The 20,073-nt window shown below is 37.3% G+C and overlaps 1 protein-coding gene across 4 annotated transcripts in view; it reads left to right on the top strand.

Annotated features, from left to right (window-relative positions):
- The window catches only part of PPP4R4 (protein phosphatase 4 regulatory subunit 4), a 100,451-nt gene that overhangs the window by 28,823 nt on the left and 51,555 nt on the right, over window positions 1–20,073 (top strand). For all 4 annotated transcript variants that reach the window (XR_014071930.1, XR_014071931.1, XM_081552165.1 and 1 more), the window contains exon 3: window positions 9,301–9,403. Coding sequence is in view for 2 of the 4 variants with exons in the window: in XM_081552165.1 (XP_081408291.1) it covers window positions 9,301–9,403 (103 nt within the window). In the remaining 2 variants the exon portion in view is untranslated. The remainder of the gene's footprint in view (window positions 1–9,300; window positions 9,404–20,073) is intronic.

Raw genomic sequence — 20,073 nt, 5'->3', positions numbered from 1 at the left:
AATTGCCAACATCTGTTGGATTTTAGAAAAAGCAAGAGAGTTCCAGAAAAACATCTACTTCTGGTTTATTGACTACGCTAAAGCCTTTGACTGTGTGAATCACAACGATCTGTGGAAAATTCTTCAAGAGATGGGAATACCAGACCATCTTTCCTGCCTGCTGAGAAATCTGTGTGCAGGTCAGTTAGAACCGGACATGGAACTACAGACTTGTTCCAGATTGGCATAGGAGTACGTCAAGGCTGTATATTGTCACCCTGCTTATATAACTTATATGCACAGTATATCATGTGACATGCTGGGCTGGAATCAAGATTGCAGGGATTAGAAATATCAATAACCTCAGATATGCAGATGACACCACCCTTATGGCAGAAAGTGAAGAAGAACTGAAGAGCCTTTTGATGAAAGTGAAAAAGGAGAATGAAAAAGCTGGCTTAAAACTCAATATTCAAAAAACGAAGATCATGGCATCCAATCCCATCACTTCATGGCAAATAGATGAGGAAACAATGGAAACAGTGAGAGACTTTATTTTCTTGGACTCCCAAATCTCTGCAGATGGTGACTGCAGTCATGAAATTAAAAGATACTTGCTCCTTGGAAGAAAAGCTATGACCAACCTAGACAGCATATTAAAAAGCAGAGACATTACTTTGCCAACAAAGGTCTGTCTAGTCAAAGCTATGGTTTTTCCAGTAGTCATGTATGGATGTGAGAGTGAACTATAAAGAAAGCTGAGCTCCAAAGAATTGATGCTTTTGAACTGGGTGTTGGAAAAGACTCTTGAGAGTCCCTTGGACTGCGAGGAGATCAGACTAGTCCATCCTGAAGGAAATCAGTCCTGAATATTCATTGGAAGGACTGATGCTGAAGCTGAAACTCCAATACTTCGGCCACCTGATGCGAAGAACTGACTCACTGGAAAAGACCCTGATGCTGGGAAAGACTGAAGGCAATAGGAGAAGGGGATGACAGAGGATGAGATGGTTGGATGGCATCACCAACTAAATGGACATGAGTTTGAGCAAGCTCTGGGAGTTTATGATGCACAGGGAGGCCTGGTATGCTGCAGTCCATGGGGTTGCAAAGAGTCGGACTGAGCCTCCGAAGTGAACTGATCAATGGTGTATATGTGTCATCCCAGTCTCCCAATTCCTCCTACTGTTTATGATTTTTCTTTTTAGTATATTGAAATATAGTTGACTTGTATATTGAATGACTTTGTATCCTGCCACACTGGTAGACTCATTATTAGTTCTACTAGCTATTTGGTACATTACAGTTTCACCTCTTCCTTTCCAGTCTGTAAGCTTTTTGTTTCTTTTTATTGCCTATTGCGCTGACTCAAACCTTTAACACAATGTTGAATTTTAGAAGCAGTGAATTTGAACATTCTTACCTTGTTCATGATTAGTGAGAAAACGTTCATTGTTACATGGTTAAGTATGATGTTAGCCATAAGTTTTTCATTGATTCCCTTTATCTGGTTAAAGAAGTTCCCTTCGATTTCTGATTTGTTGGTAGTTTTTTTTTCTTAATTGGAGTATAGTTGCTTTACAATGTTGTGTTAATTTCTGCTGTACAACAAAGTGAATCACTTATACGTTCATATATATCCACTCTTTTTTAGATTTCCTTCCTGTTTAGGTCACCACAGATCATTGAGTTCCCTGTGTTACACAGTTCAGTTCAGTTCATTCGCTCAGTCGTGTCCAACTCTTTTCAACCTTGACTAGACGGACCTTTGTTGGCAAAGTAATGTCTCTGCTTTTCAATATGCTATCTAGGTTGGTCATAACCTTCCTTCCAAGGAGTAAGTGTCTTTTAATTTCATGGCTGCAGTCACCATCTGCAGTGATTCTGGAGCCCAAAATAAAGTCTGACACTGTTTCCACTGTTTCCCCATCTATTTCCCGTGAAGTGATGGGACCAGATGCCGTGATCTTAGTTTTCTGAATGTTGAGCTTTAAGCCAACTTTTTCACTCTCCACTTTCACTTTCATCAAGAGGCTCTTTAGTTCTTCTTCACTTTCTGCCATAAGGGTGGTGTCATCTGCATATCTGAGGTTATTGATATTTCTCCCGGCAATCTTAATTCCAGCTTGTGTTTCTTCCAGCCCAGCATTTCTCATGATATACCCTGCATATAAGTTAAATAAGCAGGGTGACAATATACAGCCTTGACATACTCCTTTTCCTATTTGGAACCAGTCTGTTGTTCCATGTCCAGTTCTAACTGTTGCTTCCTGACCTGCATACAGGTTTCTCAAGAGACAGGTCAGATGGTCCGGTATTCCCATCTCTTTCAGAATTTTCCACAGTTTATTGTGATCCACACAGTCAAAGGCTTTGGCATAGTCAATAAAGCAGAAATAGATGTTTTTCTTGCTTTTTCGATGATCCACCGGATGTTGCCAATTTGATCTCTGGTTCCTGTGTTATACAGTAGGTTCTAATTAGATATCTGTTTTATACATGGTAGTATAAATATGTCAATCCTAATCTCCCAATTCATCCTACCCGTGATAGTTTTAAATCATGAATGAATGTTGGATTTGTCAGATTTCTACGTCTGTTAAGGTATTCATACATGTTTTTTAAAAAACACGTTGTCACATTGATCTTTAAAAAATTTGCTTTTTATTTTGAGATAATTATAGATTCAGAGACAGTTGTAAGAAATAACAGAGTTAGGTCTGCTCCAGCCACATGGCCGTTGTCTTGTTCTTCGTGCATCCCCTGCTCGACCAGTGGCTGCCTCACCTACACCTGCTCTCGTGACTGTGCTTCTGCCTGCTGCAGCCAGTGGTTGTTCTAATCCTTAAGCCAAAATGGCTCCATGCCCTAGTTTTATTCAAGGGAGACATCTGCCCTTGTGATGGTGGTTAACCTGAGGGGCTGTGAGGGAAGTGCCTCCGCTGCTGTTTTCCGTGGTAACCGAGGAGCCAGCCTGCTGTCATTTCCCCTTCTTACTGGTAGCCTCTTTCCGGGAAAAAGCAAAGATTGCTCCCATGCCCTGCCTGCCAGCCGCTGTAAATGGCGGAGTGTTGCTCCAGGACCCTTTGTTTCAGCCATCCCCCCTCCAGTAAATTGCTGATGTCTCTGTCCCTGTCTCTGGGCTTTTTCTTCTGTCTCAAGGCTGGGCAACTTCAAGGTTTGTGGGCCTGTGGGGTGCTGCCCAACACTTCTGTGTTAATATTTGGAAAACTGTAGTATGGTACACAACCAGGATATTGATATCAATACAATCAAGACTGGTAGGCTTTCCACCACCCAGAATCCTGCATGTTACACTTTAGTAGTCACGTCTTTTTCCTCCTGCCTGCTCCACAAACTCTGGAAATCACCTAATCTTTTTTCCATTTGTATAATTTTGCTGTTTCAAGAATGTTACGTAAATGGAATTATACAGAATGTAACCTTCTGGGGTTGACTGATGTTTCACTCGCATAATTCTCTGGAGATTGACCAGGTTGTTGCATCTGTCGATATTTTTGTTCCTTTTCCTTTCTGGGCAGCATTGTGTAGGTATGGACGGACTACAGTGTGTTTAACCCCTCACTCGTTTAAGGATATATAGGCTGTTGACACTTTTTTGGTTCAAATGGAGCCACCCAAAATATTCATCCACAGGTTTTTGTGTGAAGGTAAGTTTTCATTTCTTTGGGATAAATACCGAAGAGTTCAATTGCTGCTGGCATGTTTCATGCCAATTTTTTTCTAGAGGGGCTGTACCAGTTTGTGTTTCCACCATCAATGAATGAGTGATTTAGTGTAGTGATACTTCATTGTGGGTTTACTTTACCTTATAGTTAACAATATTGAACTTTTTCATGTGCTTATTTACAGTCTGTGTATCATCTTCATTAAAAAGTCTCTTCATTCTTTTTGCCCATTGTCTAACTGGATTGTATGCTTTTTTTTTTTTTTTTTAACTGTTTGAGAGTTCTTTTTACATTCTAGATATTATTCTTTTGTCAGACATGTAGTTTACAAATATTTCTCCTCCTCTGTGGCATGTCTTTTAACAAAGTCTTTCACAGTGCAAGAGTTTTTAATTCCAATAAAGTCCAATTTATCAATTTTTCCTTTTATAGATCCTGCTTTCGATGTCAAATTTAAGAGCTCTTTGCCTAATCCTAGATTTAGAGGATTTTCTCCTGGGTTTTTAAAAAGTTCTTATAGTTTTACATTTTATAGATTCATTTTACTGTGAGACTTAGGTCAAGGCATTTTGGTTTTATTTTTATTGGAGGTTTGGGGGGTTTTGTTTTGTTTTGTTTCCTGGCTTACGGGTGTGCTCTTGCTGCCCTAGCATGATTTGTTGAAAAGGCTGTCTTTCCTTCTTTCCTTCACTGAATTGCCTTTGCACCTCTGTCAAAAGTCAGCTGTGCATGTTTGTGGAGTGTGTATGTATGTGGAGGTTGTTTCTGGGTTTTCTCTTCTGTTCCATTGACTTATGTGTCTATTCCTCGGCCAATACCATGCCATCTTGGTTATCGTAGCAATATAATAAGTCTTAAAATTGAGTAGACAGATTCTTCCCACATTATTCTTTTTCAAAATTGTTTTAGCTATTCTAGTTTTGTTGCCTTTCCATATACATTTTAGAAAAATATTGTTTACATCCCAAAAATCTTGTTGGGATTTTTATGGTAACTGTATTAACCCTATACACCAATTTGGGAGAACTGACATCTTTATTATGCTGAATTTCTCAATCTATGAACATAGATTGTTTTTCTAATTACTTAAGTCTGCTTTGATTTTTTTAACATTGTGTTTTCAGCATGCAAGTCCTGTAATTTTGTTAGTGTTTCATTTTTGAGGGATTGTAAATGGTATTTTGTTTGTAATTTCAGTGTTCATGTGTTGAATTTTGTCAAATATTCCTTCTGCATTGATACTTTTGATATTTTTTCCTTTAACCTGTTAATATGATGGATTACATTGATTTTGAATATTGAACTAGCTTTGCATTCTTGCAGTAAATCCCATTTGATCATGGTGTATATTTCTTCTTTTAGTGTATTCAGTTCAGTTTAGTCACTCAGTCATGTCCGACTCTTTGCAACCCCATGAATCACAGCACGCAAGGCCTCCCTGTCCATCACCAACTCCCGGAGTTTACCCAAACCCATGTCCATCGAGTCGGTGATGCCATCCAGCCATCTCATCCTCTGTCGTCCCCTTCTCTTCCTGCCCCCAATCCTTCCCAGCATTAGAGTCTTTTCCAATAAGTCACCTCTTCGCATGAAGTGGCCGAAGTATTGGAGTTTCAGCTTCAACATCAGTCCTTCCAATGAACACCCAGGACTGATCTCCTGTAGGATGGACTGGTTGGATCTCCCTGCAGTCCAAGGGACTCTCAAGAGTCTTCTCCAACACCAGAGTTCAAAAGCATCAATTCTTCGGTGCTCAGCTTTCTTCACCGTCCAACTCTCACATCCATACACGACTACTGGAAAAACCATAGCCTTGACTAGATGGACCTTTGTTGGCAGAGTAATGTCTCTGCTTTTCAATATGCTATCTAGGTTGGTCATCACCTTTATATTTTATTTTTTAATATTCTGTTAAGGATTTTTGTCTCTACATTCATGAGGGATATTGTTCTTTCTGTGTGGGTATTTTAATGTTCCAGGTTTTGTTACCAGTATAGTAAGAGCTTCTTAAAGTGCTCTCAGAAAGTATTCTTTCCCCCTCTGTTTTCTGGAAGAGAATGTGTAGAAGGGTATTAACTCTTTGTTAAACGTTTGGTAGAATTCTCTAGTGAAACTATCTGAACCTTCAGTTTTTTTTCCAGGAGTATTAAAATATGAATTCAATTTCCTTAATAGTTGTAGAACTATTCAAATAATGTATTTTGTATTGGATAAGTTGTGGCAGTTTGAGTTTTTTGAGGAATTGGTCTGTTTTGTCTAAGTTTTTAGTTTTATGTGTGTAGAATCACTTAGAGCATTCTCATATTTTCCTTTTTGACATGTACGGGGACTATGGCAATATCTCCTGTTTTAATTGTGACATTGGTAATTTGTGTCTTCTCTCATTTTTACTTTGTCAGTATTGCTAAAAGTTAATCAGTGTTATTGATCCTTTAAAAGAACCAAGTCCTTGTTTCATTTATCTTTTCTATTGTTGTCTGTTTTTATTCCTTTGCTTGCGTTGTGACTATTTTGTTCTCAAGATGAAAAATTAGATTACTAATTTGAGATTTTTCCCTCTTTTCCTTTTTCTTTTCATAAATGTATACATTATATGAATTATTATATATAATTATTATTCATTATTATAAATATCTCTCTCTGTACTGCTTCAACTGTGTCCCAGAAAATTTTATATTTTGTATTTCATTTTCACTCATTTCAGTGTATTTTTGAAAATTGTCCTCTTTGACACAGTTATGTAGAAGTGTGTTGTTTCATTTCCAAGAATTTGGAGAGCTTTCTGTTATCTTTTTATTATTGATTTCTAGTTTGATTCCATTGTGGTCAGAGAAAACTCTTTGTATGAGTTCAGTTTTTAAAAGGACTGTCTTATGGCCTGATATGTGGTTTTTCATGGTGTATGTTCTTTGAGCACTTGAAAATAATGTGTATTCTACTGTTGTTGGATGGAGAGTGTTCTATAAATGTTAATTAGATCTTATTGGTTGTTGAGTTCTGTGTCCTTGATGATTTTCTGTTTAGTTCCATCAGTTGTTGGGAGAGGAGTATGAAAGTCTCCATCTAGCTGTGTATTTGTCTAGACAACTTCTCCTTTCAGTACTGTAGTTTTTGTTTCAAATTATTTTGCAATTATATTTGATGTATACACATTTAGAATTGCTATGTCTTCTTGGTAGATTTCCTCTTTATCATTTTATCATTAATGTCCCTGTATATCTCTGGTGATTTTCTTTACAAGGGTGTTGACTTTATCTGACCTTAATTTGGCCACCACTGCTTTACTTTGGTTTATATTTCTGTGTTATATAATTTTCTGCCCTTTACTTTCAACTTGCTGATATTGTTATATTTAAAATTAGTTTCTTATGGCTGCATTTAGTTGAGTCAGATCCTTTAATCCACTCTGCCAATCCCTGTCTTTTAATTGGTATAGTTAGATCATTTACCTTTAATGTAACTATTTATTTAGGGTCTTAAATCTACCATTTAATTTTTTTTCTTGCTTTTATTTCCATGAAATATTTTGCCTTCCTATCTATGAGGTATTAGTGATCATTTATTTTCCTAATTGCAAAGTAAGTAAATAAAATTCCCTGAATGTTTACATTAAATATTCGTGACATCAGTTCATGCAATGAGTTATCCATTTATCCATCCTTTTAAGAGACTTTACTAAACCTCTACTTTGGGCCAGGCATTGTCAGATGAAACATTACTTTTTCAGATATTTCTTTTCTCTTTTAGTTCTTTAGTGGTCTATTTGTTTCTTATGGTGCTGTAGTAAATCATCACAAACTGGATGGCTTAAAACAACAGAAATGTATTCTCTCACAGTTCTGGAGGCTAAAAGTAGCAAGTACTTTTTTAGCAACTAGTAGTTGCTAAAAATAGCGACTGAGTCTGAAATCAGTAGCAAGTGAGTCAAAATCAAGGTGTCAGCAGGGCTCTGGGGAAGAATCTGTTCCTTGTCTGTCTCAGCTTCTGGTGGTTGTCAGCACTCTCTGGCTTGTGGCAGCATCACTCCAGTATCTGCTTTGTGGTCAGATTGCCACCTATTCTGTCTTCTCTGAATGTCTCCATTTTTTGATCTTCTTTGTCTCTTTTTTGATCTTCTCCTCACCTTGGCATGGCTCTCATTTTTCCCTCCCTTCTCTTTGCTTCTTAAATTTTGTCTCTTAAAGTATTCATTTAGAGAGTGATGAGAATAGTGGAAAGATTGTACTGACCTATGTTTTGCAGCCTACCATACTGCAACAGTGGCTCAGTGGAAAAGAATCCGCCTGCAGTGCATGAGACATCGGAGACTCGGATTCCATCCCTGGGTTGGGACGATCCCCTGGAGGAGGAAATGGGAACCCACTCCAGTATTCTTGCCTGAAAAATCCCATGGACAGGGGAGCCTGGCGGGCTACAGTCTATGGGGTCACCGAGAGTCAGACACGACTTGAGAGACTAAACAGAGATACTGCAGCAGGGAAAAGACTTTTTTTCACAGCAGGGCAGCTTCATTTAGTCAGAATATGCTGTTTATTAGCAGAATTTACAAAGCACTGAAGCAAATAAAATGATACTTGAAAAGACTCTTTAAAAAAGCCATATTAAGGTCTTTTTTTCGGCTGTGCCACGTGGTATATGAGATCTTAGTTCCCCAACCAGGGACTGAGCTCATGACCTCTGCAATTGAAGCATGGAGTCTTAACCTTTGGACCACCAGGGAAGTCCCCTTGTTAAGGCCTTATATACGTGTACTAACAAATAATTCCATTTGGAGAGTTAACTAAAATCATTTTTACTTAAATAAATATTATGGCATCAGTAATTAACATTCAAATTGGTATCAGTTAAGGATAGGTGGAATTTCTTTCTGAGGTGACACCACATTTAATGACATCTGTTATAGCTATGTTTCAAGTACTTGCACACTTATGTTGCTTAGCTTATGTTTTAAAAACAAGTAAGTTTTTGCATGAAAATGGTTTTTCAGAAGAATTTGAAGTATTTAGGCCACTAGAGTATCACAGATTGCTTTGGTAATGCCTTAGTGACCTAATGAATGCTATATCAAAAAGGTACCATATAAATACACCCTACTGACTTTTAAGAATATAGAGTATATATATTATTAAGTTTCTGGCAACTCGGGGTCTGTTGAGTGCAACAGATAGTTTCATTGTACTAGAAGAAAGTTGTATGTTTCTGCTATAGCTAATTTTGTTGCTGTCCCTGCTATTGTTATGATTATTAGTATTTTAACATAATGAAATTTACCAAATCTATTTTTATAAAGTATAGCAAACTGGCAGGTCATAAGGAAAAATGAGGTCGAATTTTAAAGTAAGTACTTAATAATGGTCTCAATATTTTTTCAGTAAGACGTGTAAATAGTTCTCTATGTTTTAGCATAAACATAATTAATATCTCTATGTGTTTGTTGTAAGATTTACCTAATGAAATTTCAGCTCTGGCTTAATTTTTATATCTAATTGATGCATTTAAAGTTTAAAATTGTCAGAAGTTTGGTGTTCACTATTAAAAGCAGTTGTTTTCCAGTTAATCCCTGCTTTTTACAATATAAATTATAATCACAAATTTATAGTTACAAATCTTAAATTTGTGTTTTCTTTGTAAGTGCTGGTCAGGATATCCAGGGAACAAGCGTGATTGCGAATCTACCATTTCTGATGCGACAGAACCCTGCTGAGACACTTCGGAGAGTCTTGCCAAAAGTTAGAGTAAGTTGCTGTGAAATAAGATTTGAATTCATCATTTTTTCCCAGTTGTACGTTGTCACTGCCAGTAGAAAATTTCCGAGCTTTGGATGGCTGATCTTTTGTACCTAACCACTGAGTGGAGGAAGTATTATAAATATTTTGAATATTTTGAAAATATTTAGGGAAATTAGCTGATGGAAATGGAGAAATCTAGATCTTAAACTACAAAGTTTTCTCTAATCATTTTCTCAGTAGAAACATTATGTTTTCACTAGCTCAAAAAAAATCTTAGTCTTATAAAATCATAGCAATCTTATTTGGTATTCTGTTGACATAAATATATTATTAATAGTATTTCTAGAACATTGATAATACGATTTAACTGGTAGTCTTAATAGTCACCTTTTGGTGACTGCTCAAGAATCATCAAATAAAGATTGGATTATGGCCACTGCAGTTTTAGTTTTATATTTAATTGCTTTTCAAATTCCTTCAGATTAGTTTTTCTGCTATTAATAAAATGTTTGATCTGCTAGAACTTTCTTTTCATTATTTAATATTGATTGTTAATATACAATATTACATACTTGATGCATGCTATTTATTATTTATTTGTACCATAAGCAAAGTGTTCTGTAATAGAACTTGAATGAACACAACAGATAATGCCTTTTGGGTCCTCAGGGAGCTTACCTACTAATGAGGTCAAGGAGATGACACAGTACTGGGGCTTCTGTTTGGGAATAGTGAGTTTTATAGACTTTGCTTTGGCTTTCTGTTTGGATTAACTTAAAAAAAATTTTTTTTAAATTAATTTATATGTGTTTAAAATACTGTTATTATTATGTGCCCTTGGGTTTTATTTTTAGGCATATACAGCATGCTTCCAGTGATGAAGATCAGGGATATAACATGTTGTTTTAATAAGATGCCTACATTTCTATGCAGGCAGTATGGACATATTTTGTGTGTGTATATATATATATATATATTTTTTTAACTTATTATAGAGATGAATGGAGAAAATGCTTTTTTTTAGTAGTGTGTGTGATTCAAAAGCAAATGAAGCTTTTTCATGTCTGCTTTTCCCAGATCATTCTGTAGTTTCAGTGGAATTAAGTCTACACAGTCTAGGTTTAATTTCTCATTCAACTGAAGTGATATTAACTGACCTAAGCTTGTTAGTATGTCACCTGAGAATACCAGTTAAACACTTGTAGAAGGGAACAGGTGTAGATCCTCTTGACCAAGGAGTTATTATGCATAAGCAAATTAGATTTATAGCTCAAAATATTGAGCACACTGTGCACTCGGCGTTGAGCAGGCTGAATCTGGGCCAGGAGAGCATCTGCAAGTTATAAGTTTCATAAAGCAAGAATGAAAGGTGAAGGATAGACAGTGGTGAGCTTTAGAGGTCTCTGAATTATTTTGAAAAAAATTGTTTGCCGAAGAGTTCACACTAAAGTTAATTAAATACTAATGTCGAAAAAAAATTTTAATTTCATGGAAATGTATAAAGAATATTATATAGATCGTATTTTTACAAAGAGTCAAATGTTTCTGCTGAAACTATATAACTGAGTTATAGAGGATAAAATTTTAGTAAGCCTTTAAAGATATTAAGTTTAATTCATAATACAGAAGATTAACTGAATAAACGCATATAAGGAAAATGTAAACTGATGACTATACACTAAGAAAATCTTTATTGCTGAATGATTTCATTCATTTCTTTAATCAACAAGCAGCCATTTAGGATGCTCATCTATTTTACCCTTTACTATAAAAGGTAGAAAACAGTCCCTGATTAGATTATGTATCAGGAAGACATAGAAACTATGGAAAACAATGAAAGAACAAGCATAGGGGATTGTTTAATGCTGATGAATTAAACAAATGGGAAAGACTTTTTAATGGGGGCAATAATACTGACTTTAATAGAGGGTTTAATGTAAAATGTAGGCAGCTGAACATTCAAGCAACTGCACCTCAAATAATAAAACCTATGTTTATGAGCAAATCATTTAAAATCATAATGTTCAGATATTAAGATTTATTGGTACTCATAACACCTTAAAAAAATCCTGCCTTGCTTCTGTGAGTGGTGACTTCCAGGTGATACAAGTATGACAAAAATTGCACCGAGCTGCTTTATTCACTTTTGCATGGCCATACTCTCTTAGCTAATCTTATAAAAAAGCAACCTTGTGTCTCAAAGTGAGCATTTAGTAATAATGGCTTCCTAAATATTTACTGAGTACCTCCCACTGTTCTAAGCTCTGAGAAGACAGAGGTGAACAAAACAAGAACCTACCCTCAAGGAAGTATTTTAGGGGAGCGGGAAACAGACATTAAACAAGTGGGTGAGTGTAAAAAACAGAATGAAGTGGGGGAGTTGGGAGTGTGAGGGCACTAACTGAGCGTTGGGAGGTCAAAGAAACATCTCTGAGGAACTGAAAGCTGAAGGGATGGGATAGGAGGAACAGCCATTTGAGGAGGTGAGAACAAGTGGTCCAGGCGGAGAGAGAAGCAGTTGGGGGAATTCAGAGGTTGTAAGTGTGGTGGAGTCCAGTGGGTAAGGGTAGGTCGTGACATGAAGAGGTTAGAGAGATGGTCAGTGACAGAGCGTGCAAGAGTCGTTCTTTCTTCGAACAGTGGAAGGCCTTGAAGACTTGAGGCTGGGCAGGACTTTGAGAAGGACTTACTCCGTTGACATTTTGGAGTGATCATTTTGCTAATTCTGTGCAGAGTGGATTGGAGTGGGAGGAAGTTGCAGCTCTAGTCCTTGTAGTATGTGAAGCTGGCTTGGAGCAGGAGAGTGAATTAGGACAACAGAGAATGGTGGCTATATCCGAGATGTATTTATTGAGATAGAATGAACTTAGTGATGGACCCCATATGGGAAATGGAGGAGTGACTTCCAGATTTCTGGATTGTTTCTGCTGGTTTTGAGTGTCTTGGTTCATAGTTTATTACATCAACAGGGAAAAATAATTTGAATACTTACTAATGCTAATATTCTATGATTGATTTACTTTTAGAGAATTTAAAGACTTGAATAATAAGTATTTTGTGTAAGAAGTTAAATCATTCTCCAGATTCTTCTCACATTTATAACAGTAATATAAGCGGCTTTTTAGAACTCACACTGTACCTTATCTTTACCTTGAAGAACATCAGGTAAAGTGATGCAGATTTTTCTGGCCTTATGTATTATAAAATTTCACCAAACAAAATATTTTTAATTCTGTTTTTGTTTTGTTGTATAGCATTTGCTTTTCATCTTTATAATAATGTATTAACTTAAAAATGGCTCTTTAAACAGGTTGCTGTTTTCACTGTTTTAGAGACGAAGGAATTTGAGGTTAAAAACGGCAGAAACGCAGGATTAGAACTGAACTAATTGTAGTTTTCTACAATTTGCTTTCTAAATTCTATCCAAAGTGGACGATGAATGATAGTGCAATTAGATCACTCATCTCAAGGTTAATTTAAGTAAGAATCCAGAAAGGAAACATTTTGACCTCCAATTTAAATTCTCTGTCTAATTCTAGATATGAGGCACTTCTGAATGTACAGTTGACCTTTCAACAGCATGGGTTTGAACTGCTTGGGCCCATCTTTACTTGAACTTTTTCAGTAAATATGTACCACAGTCCTTCACGATCAGGTTTTGGTTGAATGTATGGTTACCGAATCTGGGAAACAAGGACGGTCCACTGTAAAGTTTTATTTGGATTTCCCACCAAGTGGAGGGTTGGCACCCCTAAACCATGTTGTTCAAGGGTCTACTGTAATTACTGTATCTATTTTTAATCCTAGGATATCTTTTGAAAAAGAAAACAGGTTTTTTTCCTGTGGTCTTTGGTGATTATGTTTGAATTATTCCTGTGACATATTAAGTTGAGTTAATATTGGATGTTAAGATTTGACTTGAACTTCTGGTTGTCTGAAAATGAAAGAATTTGTTTTACCAGCATACATTTCTAAAATACTGTGGTCCTTTATAAAATTTAAAATAGTGATACCATTAACCATGTGATATCAGTGCCTTCTTTATAAATCAAGTGCAAAAAAAAGTCTCTGCTTGTTGAGTTATTGGATCCTGTTACTGTTTTTTCACTTATTTTGGAACCAAAATATATGGTGTAAAACCATCTATTAGAAGATGTGCAACGTCAGGAACAGATAAAAATAAAGATAGCTAGCATTTGTTGAGGTCTTAAGATGTGTCAAGCACTCGGTCAAACATTTTCTAACTCTTTGCTCAATCTTTATCTCTTTGAATGCCCATGGCAGTTCTATACGGATCACAACTTAGGTCAGTTAACTTTCCCAAAGTCACAAAACTAGCAAGTGGTGTGATGAGGTTTGAATAAGGAGTCTGACACCAAAGTTCTTCCTCTTAACTGCTATACCACTGGCCCATTAGCTGATCATGATGTCAACAAAAATGTAATATGTCATTTTAATTCCTAAGCCTTAGTCATCTCTCCTCTGATTACTGTAGTAGCCTCTTCACTGGACCTGTGGCTCCCTTTGTTCTCTGGAGCCCATTTGGCCAGAGGGGTGTTTCATTTATTTATTTATTTAGGAACAAATAAATACATTTATTTTTTTCAGTTCAGTTCAGTTCAGTTGCTCAGTTGTGTCCGACTCTTTGCAACCCCATGAATCGCAGCATGCCAGGTCTCCCTGTCCATCACCAACTCCTGGAGTCTACCCAAACCCATGTCCATCGAGTCGGTGATGCCATCCAGCCATCTCATCCTCTGTCGTCCCCTTCTCCTGCCCCCAATCCTTCCCAGCATCAGGGTCTTTTCCAGTGAGTCTACTCTTTGCATGAGGTGGCCAAAGGATTGGAGTTTCAGCTTCAACATCAGTCCTTCCAATGAACACCCAGGACTGATCTCCTTTAGGATGGACTGGTTGGATCTCCTTGCAGTCCAAGGGACTCTCAAGAGTCTTCTCCAACACCACAGTTCAAAAGCATCAATTCTTCGTCGCTCAGCTTTCTTCACCGTCCAACTCTCACATCCATACATGACCACTGGAAAAACCATAGCCTTGACTAGACGGACCTTTGTTGGCAAAGTAATGTCTCTGCTTTTCAATATGCTATCTAGGTTGATCATAACCTTCCTTCCAAGGAGTAAGCGTTTTTAAATTTCATGGCTGAAATCACCATCAGCAGTGATTTTGGAGCCCCCCAAAATAAAGTCTGACACTGTTTCCCCGTCTATTTCCCATGAGATGATGGGACTGGATGCCATGATCTTAGTTTTCTGAATGTTGAGCTTTAAGCCAACTTTTTCACTCTCCTGTTTCACTTTCATCAAGAGGCTCTTTAGTTCTTCTTCGCTTTCTGCCATCAGGGTGGTGTCATCTGCATATCTGAGGTTATTGATATTTCTCCCAGCAATCTTGATTCCAGCTTGTGCTTCCTCCAGCCCAGCGTTTCTCATGATGTACTCTGCATATAAGTTAAATAAGCAGGGTGACAATATACAGCCTTGACGTACTCCTTTTCCTATTTGGAACCAGTCTGTTGTTCCATGTCCAGTTCTAACTGTTACTTCCTGACCTGCATACAGGTTTCTCAAGAGACAGGTCAGATGGTCTGGTATTCCCATCTCTTTCAGAATTTTCCACAGTTTATTGTGATCCACACAGTCAAAGACTTTGGCATAGTCAATAAAGCAGAAATAGATGTTTTTCTGGAGCTCTCTTGCTTTTTCGATGATCCACCGGATGTTGGCAAGTTGATCTCTGGTTCCTCTGCCTTTTCTAAAACCAGCTTGAACATCTGGAAGTTCACAGTTCACGTATTGTTGAAGCCTGGCTTGAAGAATTTTGAGCATTACTTTACTAGCGTGTGAGATGAGTGCAATTGTGCAGTAGTTTGAGCATTCTTTGGCATTGCCTTTCTTTGGGATTGGAATGAAAACTGACCTTTTCCAGTCCTGTGGCCACTGCTGAGTTTTCCAGATTTGCTGGCATATTGAGTGCAGAACTTTCACAGCATCATCTTTCAGGATTTGAAATAGCTCAACTGGAATTCCATCACCTCCACTAGCTTTGTTCGTGTGATGCTTTCTAAGGCCCACTTGACTTCACATTCCAGAATGTCTGGCTCTAGGTGAGTGATCACACCATCGTGGTTATCTGGGTCGTGAAAATCTTTTTTTTTTTTTTTTTAAATAAATTTATTTATTTTAGTTGGGGGCTAATTACTTTACAATATTGTAGTAGTTTTTGCCATACATTGACATGAATCAGCCATGGGTTTACATGCGTTCCCCCTCTTGGACCCCCCTCCCACCTCCCTCCCCATCCCATCCCTCTGGGTCATCCCATTGCCCCAGCCCTGAGCATTTGTCTCATGCATCGAACATGGAATGGTGTTCTGTTTGAAAATCTTTTTTGTACAGGTCTTCTGTGTATTCTTGCCACCTCTTCTTAATATCTTCTGTTTCTGTTAGGTCCATACCATTTCTGTCCTTTATTGTGCCCGTCTTTGCATGAAATGTTCCCTTGGTATCTCCAATTTTCTTGAAGAGATCTCTAGTCTTTCCCATTCTGTTGTTTTCCTCGATTTCTTTGCATTGATCGCTGAGGAAGGCTTTCTTATCTCTCCTTGCTATTCTTTGGAACTCTGCATTCAGATAGGAATATCTTTCCTTTTCTCCTTTGTTTTTCGCTTCTCTTCTTTTCCCAGCTATTTGTAAGGCCTCCTCAGACAGCCATTTTGCTTTTTTGCATTTCTTTTCCATGGGGATGGTCTTGATTCCTGTCTCCTGTACAATGTCACAAACCTCTGTCCATAGTTCATTAGGCACTCTGTCTATCAGATCTAGTTCCTTAAATCTATTTGTCACTTCCACTGTATAATCATAAGGAATTTGATTTAGGTCATACCTGAATGGTCTAGTGGTTTTCCCTATTTTCTTCAATTTAAGTCTGAATTTGGCAATAAGGAGTTCATGATCTGAGCCACAGTCCACTCCCGGTCTTGTTTTTGCTGACTGTATAGAGCTTCTCCATCTTTGGCTGCAAAGAATATAATCAATCTGATTTCGGTGTTGACCATCTGGTGATGTCCATGTGTAGAGTCTTCTCTTGTGTTGTTGGAAGAGGGTGTTTGTTATGACCAGTGCGTTCTCTTGGCAAAACTCTATTAGCCTTTGCCCTGCTTCATTCTGTACTCCAAGGCCAAATTTGCCTGTTATGCCAGGTGTTTCCTGACTTCCTACTTTTGCATTTCAGTCCCCTATAATGAAAAGGACATCTTTTTTGGGTGTTAGTTCTAATAGATCTTGTAGGTCTTCATAGAACCGTTCATCTTCAGCTTCTTCAGCATTACTTGTCGGGGCATAGACTTGGATTACCGTGATATTGAATGGTTTGCCTTGGAAACGAACAGAGATCATTCTGTCGTTTTTGAGGTTGCATCCAAGTACTGCAGTTTGGACTCTTTTGTTGACTATGATGGCTACTCCATTTCTTCTAAGGGATTCCTGCCCACAGTAGTAGATGTAATGGTCATCTGAGTTAAATTCACCCATTCCAGTCCATTTTAGTTCGCTGATTCCTAGAATGTCAACGTTCACTCTTGCCATCTCCTGTTTGACCACTTCCAATTCGCCTTGATTCATGGACTTAACATTCCAGGTTCCTATGCAATATTGCTCTTTACAGCATCAGACTTTGCTTCTATCACCAGTCATATCCACAGCTGGGTATTGTTTTTGCTTTGGCTCCATCCCATCATTCTTTCTGGAGTTATTTCTCATGTGATCTCCAGTAGTATATTGGGCACCTATCGACCTGGGGAGTTCATCTTTCATTGTCATATCTTTTTGCCTTTAGGAACAAATAAATGAACTTTGACAAAGAAAACTGTATATTCAAAGTGTACAATGGGATGATTTAATATATATTATACATTGTTAAATGCTCACCCCTATCAAATGAATTAATACATCCATCATCTCACATAGTTAATTTTTTTCTTCAGAGAGATCTTTTAAAGATCTTTCAGAGAGATCAATCATCTCTTTTTTTCTTGAATGAAAACTACTGAAGTGGTGTGGTAGGCAGAACAGTTCCTACCACATCCCGAAACTATACATGTCAGTTTCTTTAGAAAAAGAGCTTTATAGATGTGGGTAAGGATCTTGACTGAGGGAGAGTATCCTGGATTATCAGGGTGGGCCCTAAATGCCAGCACATGCATCCTTAGAAGAGGAACGCAGAGGGAGGTTTGACCCAGACCTGGAGGAGGAGGCAGCGTGAAGACAGAGGCAGGGGCTGCAGTGATGTGTCACCAGCCAAAGAAGGCCAACTACCAGAAGCTGGAAGAGGCAAGTACCTGATCCTACCTAGGAGGGAGTGTGGCCTTGCCAACAGTTTGATTTTGGCCAAGTGATACTGATTAGGACTAATGGCCTCCAGAACGGTCAGAGAATACATTTCTGTTGTTCTAAGCCTCTCAGTTTGTGCTAATTTATCATAGCAACCATAGGAAAGTGGCTTAGTGGTAAAGAATCCACCTGCCAATTGTAGGAGATGCAGAAGATGTGGATTTGATCCCTGGGTCGGGACAATTCCTTGGAGTAGGAAATGGCAGCCCAGTATTCTTGCCTGGACAATCCCATGGACAGAGGAGCCTGGCAGCCTATAGTCCGTGGGGTTGCAAGGAGTTGGACACAACTGAGCAATTGAGCATGCACACAGAGGAAAGTAATACAAGTAACTTCTCATTTCAGATAGAATAAAACTCCTTACTGTTCTCGAAAATGACCCTGACTAGCTTTCTACCTCACCTACCATTCTTTTCTGTTTCTTGCATCAGGACAGAAGTCTTGTCAGTCTGATTTATCACTCTGTCCCCAGAATCTAGAACAGTACTTGGCAAAAATAGGCACTCAAAAATAATTTTAAAATGAGCATTGATTGAGCTTAATATTCTGAGACAGTAAGTGTCTATCTGAAAGATCAATGACACATTGGCCTGAACCACTAATGGTATTCTTGGATGAGAAGTAAAAACAGTCTATTAGTGGAGTGATATGGTTCTGACTTACGTTTCTAGGGAGGAGTGGGAGAAAGATACATATTAGGGAAGGGATAAAGGAGACTTAATCACGTGAAACTTGATTATTTAAGATCAGTACATGTGGTCCCCCCATCTTTTGACTCTGAAAAGATTTATCAGTTCTACTTTTCTCATAACTTTCTCCCAATGTGATTATTTGAATATTCTATATCTACTGAATAAAAGTAAATTTAAAAGATTTTATTAAAAAGTTTTTGTAGACAGCCTTTACTATGTAAATAAATATATTTGTTACTGAAAGCTTTACCTACTCTTTAAGTTCTGTTTCAAGTGGCACAGAAATGTGGATAACCAAGATAATAAAGTGAAGAACCCTCCCTGTGGGCCAGGCCTTGTGCTCAGCAGTTTAGACACATCCTCTTAAACTTCTTATAATAACTCCATGCCATATATTTATTCTCATTTGACAGATGAGAAAATCTAGGCTGAAAAAGTTCCGCTCGACTAATATTTTGTTGATGCATGCAATTATATAATTTATTCTTAATGATACACCAAGAAAAAAAGAAATAGTCTTAACTAAAGGAATTAAAGAGCACAAAGAGATGATACAAATTGCCTTTTCCTTTGGTTTGTACTTCAAAAATAAAAGTACCTGTCTTCCTCACTGCAGGTGATGTTTTCTGAGATTAGTTAAAAGTTAAATTCTTGAAAAAAGAAGGGTTTTGTAAAGGCAACACAGTTCTACATAATAAGCAGAACATGATGTTCCAGACTCCCTGCAGGTCATAAAAAGCCCACAATAGAGTAGGTCTCTACTGACAGGCTAAGCATTTAAGGACACTGATGTGAAGTAAGGTGAAGAAGAAAGTGAAGTTATTCCTGTAATGTCAGATTGATGGAGAAAAATCATCAGGGTCAGAATTGATCTTATGAGGAGTTTTTACAGGAAAGGAAGCATAAAATTGTGTAACTTATTCTTCTAGTTCACTAAGAAAAAAAAAAAGAAGTAGCATTAACCAAAGGATTTAGAGAACATAGACAGATGGTATAAAATGACTCTTCTCTGATTTATAGCTCAAAAATAAAAGTACACTGACCACAATGCATTCTGAAAATAATATCTGTGTTGTATCTTTTTATGTATATCCATAAAGACAAAATAGAGTAACATCATTAATTCTTTGACAACAGTAGTAAATTCAGTGAAAACATTGACTGTAAATATAGTTTTTTAATATTTGTGTTATTTATAAAAAATTATACAAGCTAGTATTCTTAATAGATCTAAAAATACTGCCTTTCAGTATGATAAATTCTAGTGGAGACCAATGTTCTCACTTGAATTTCTTAGACATTCAATCATTTGTTATTTTTATCCTGCCTACAGTGAAAATGAGCTGGAACTTCTGAATCTCTTAATTAGAAAATCTTTTATTTCTGTGATAATGGGACCACCATTACTACTTGAATATGGTTTCTGACTTTAGGCATTTGGATGATACAAAGGATAATTTATGGATATATTTATCTACAGTCCTTGCAAAATTATAAAACTAAGAAGATATTCACATGTTGCACCATAATAAAGGTCTTCGTTTGATTTAAAACCGTATGGATTTACTAGCCTTTT

The sequence above is a fragment of the Giraffa tippelskirchi genome, chromosome 12 (assembly GCF_054371585.1).
Source record: "Giraffa tippelskirchi isolate mGirTip1 chromosome 12, T2T-mGirTip1v1.2.pri, whole genome shotgun sequence".
Taxonomy (NCBI): domain Eukaryota; kingdom Metazoa; phylum Chordata; class Mammalia; order Artiodactyla; family Giraffidae; genus Giraffa; species Giraffa tippelskirchi.
Note: the sequence above shows the minus strand (reverse complement) of the source record. Positions and strands in the feature narration are given on the sequence as shown.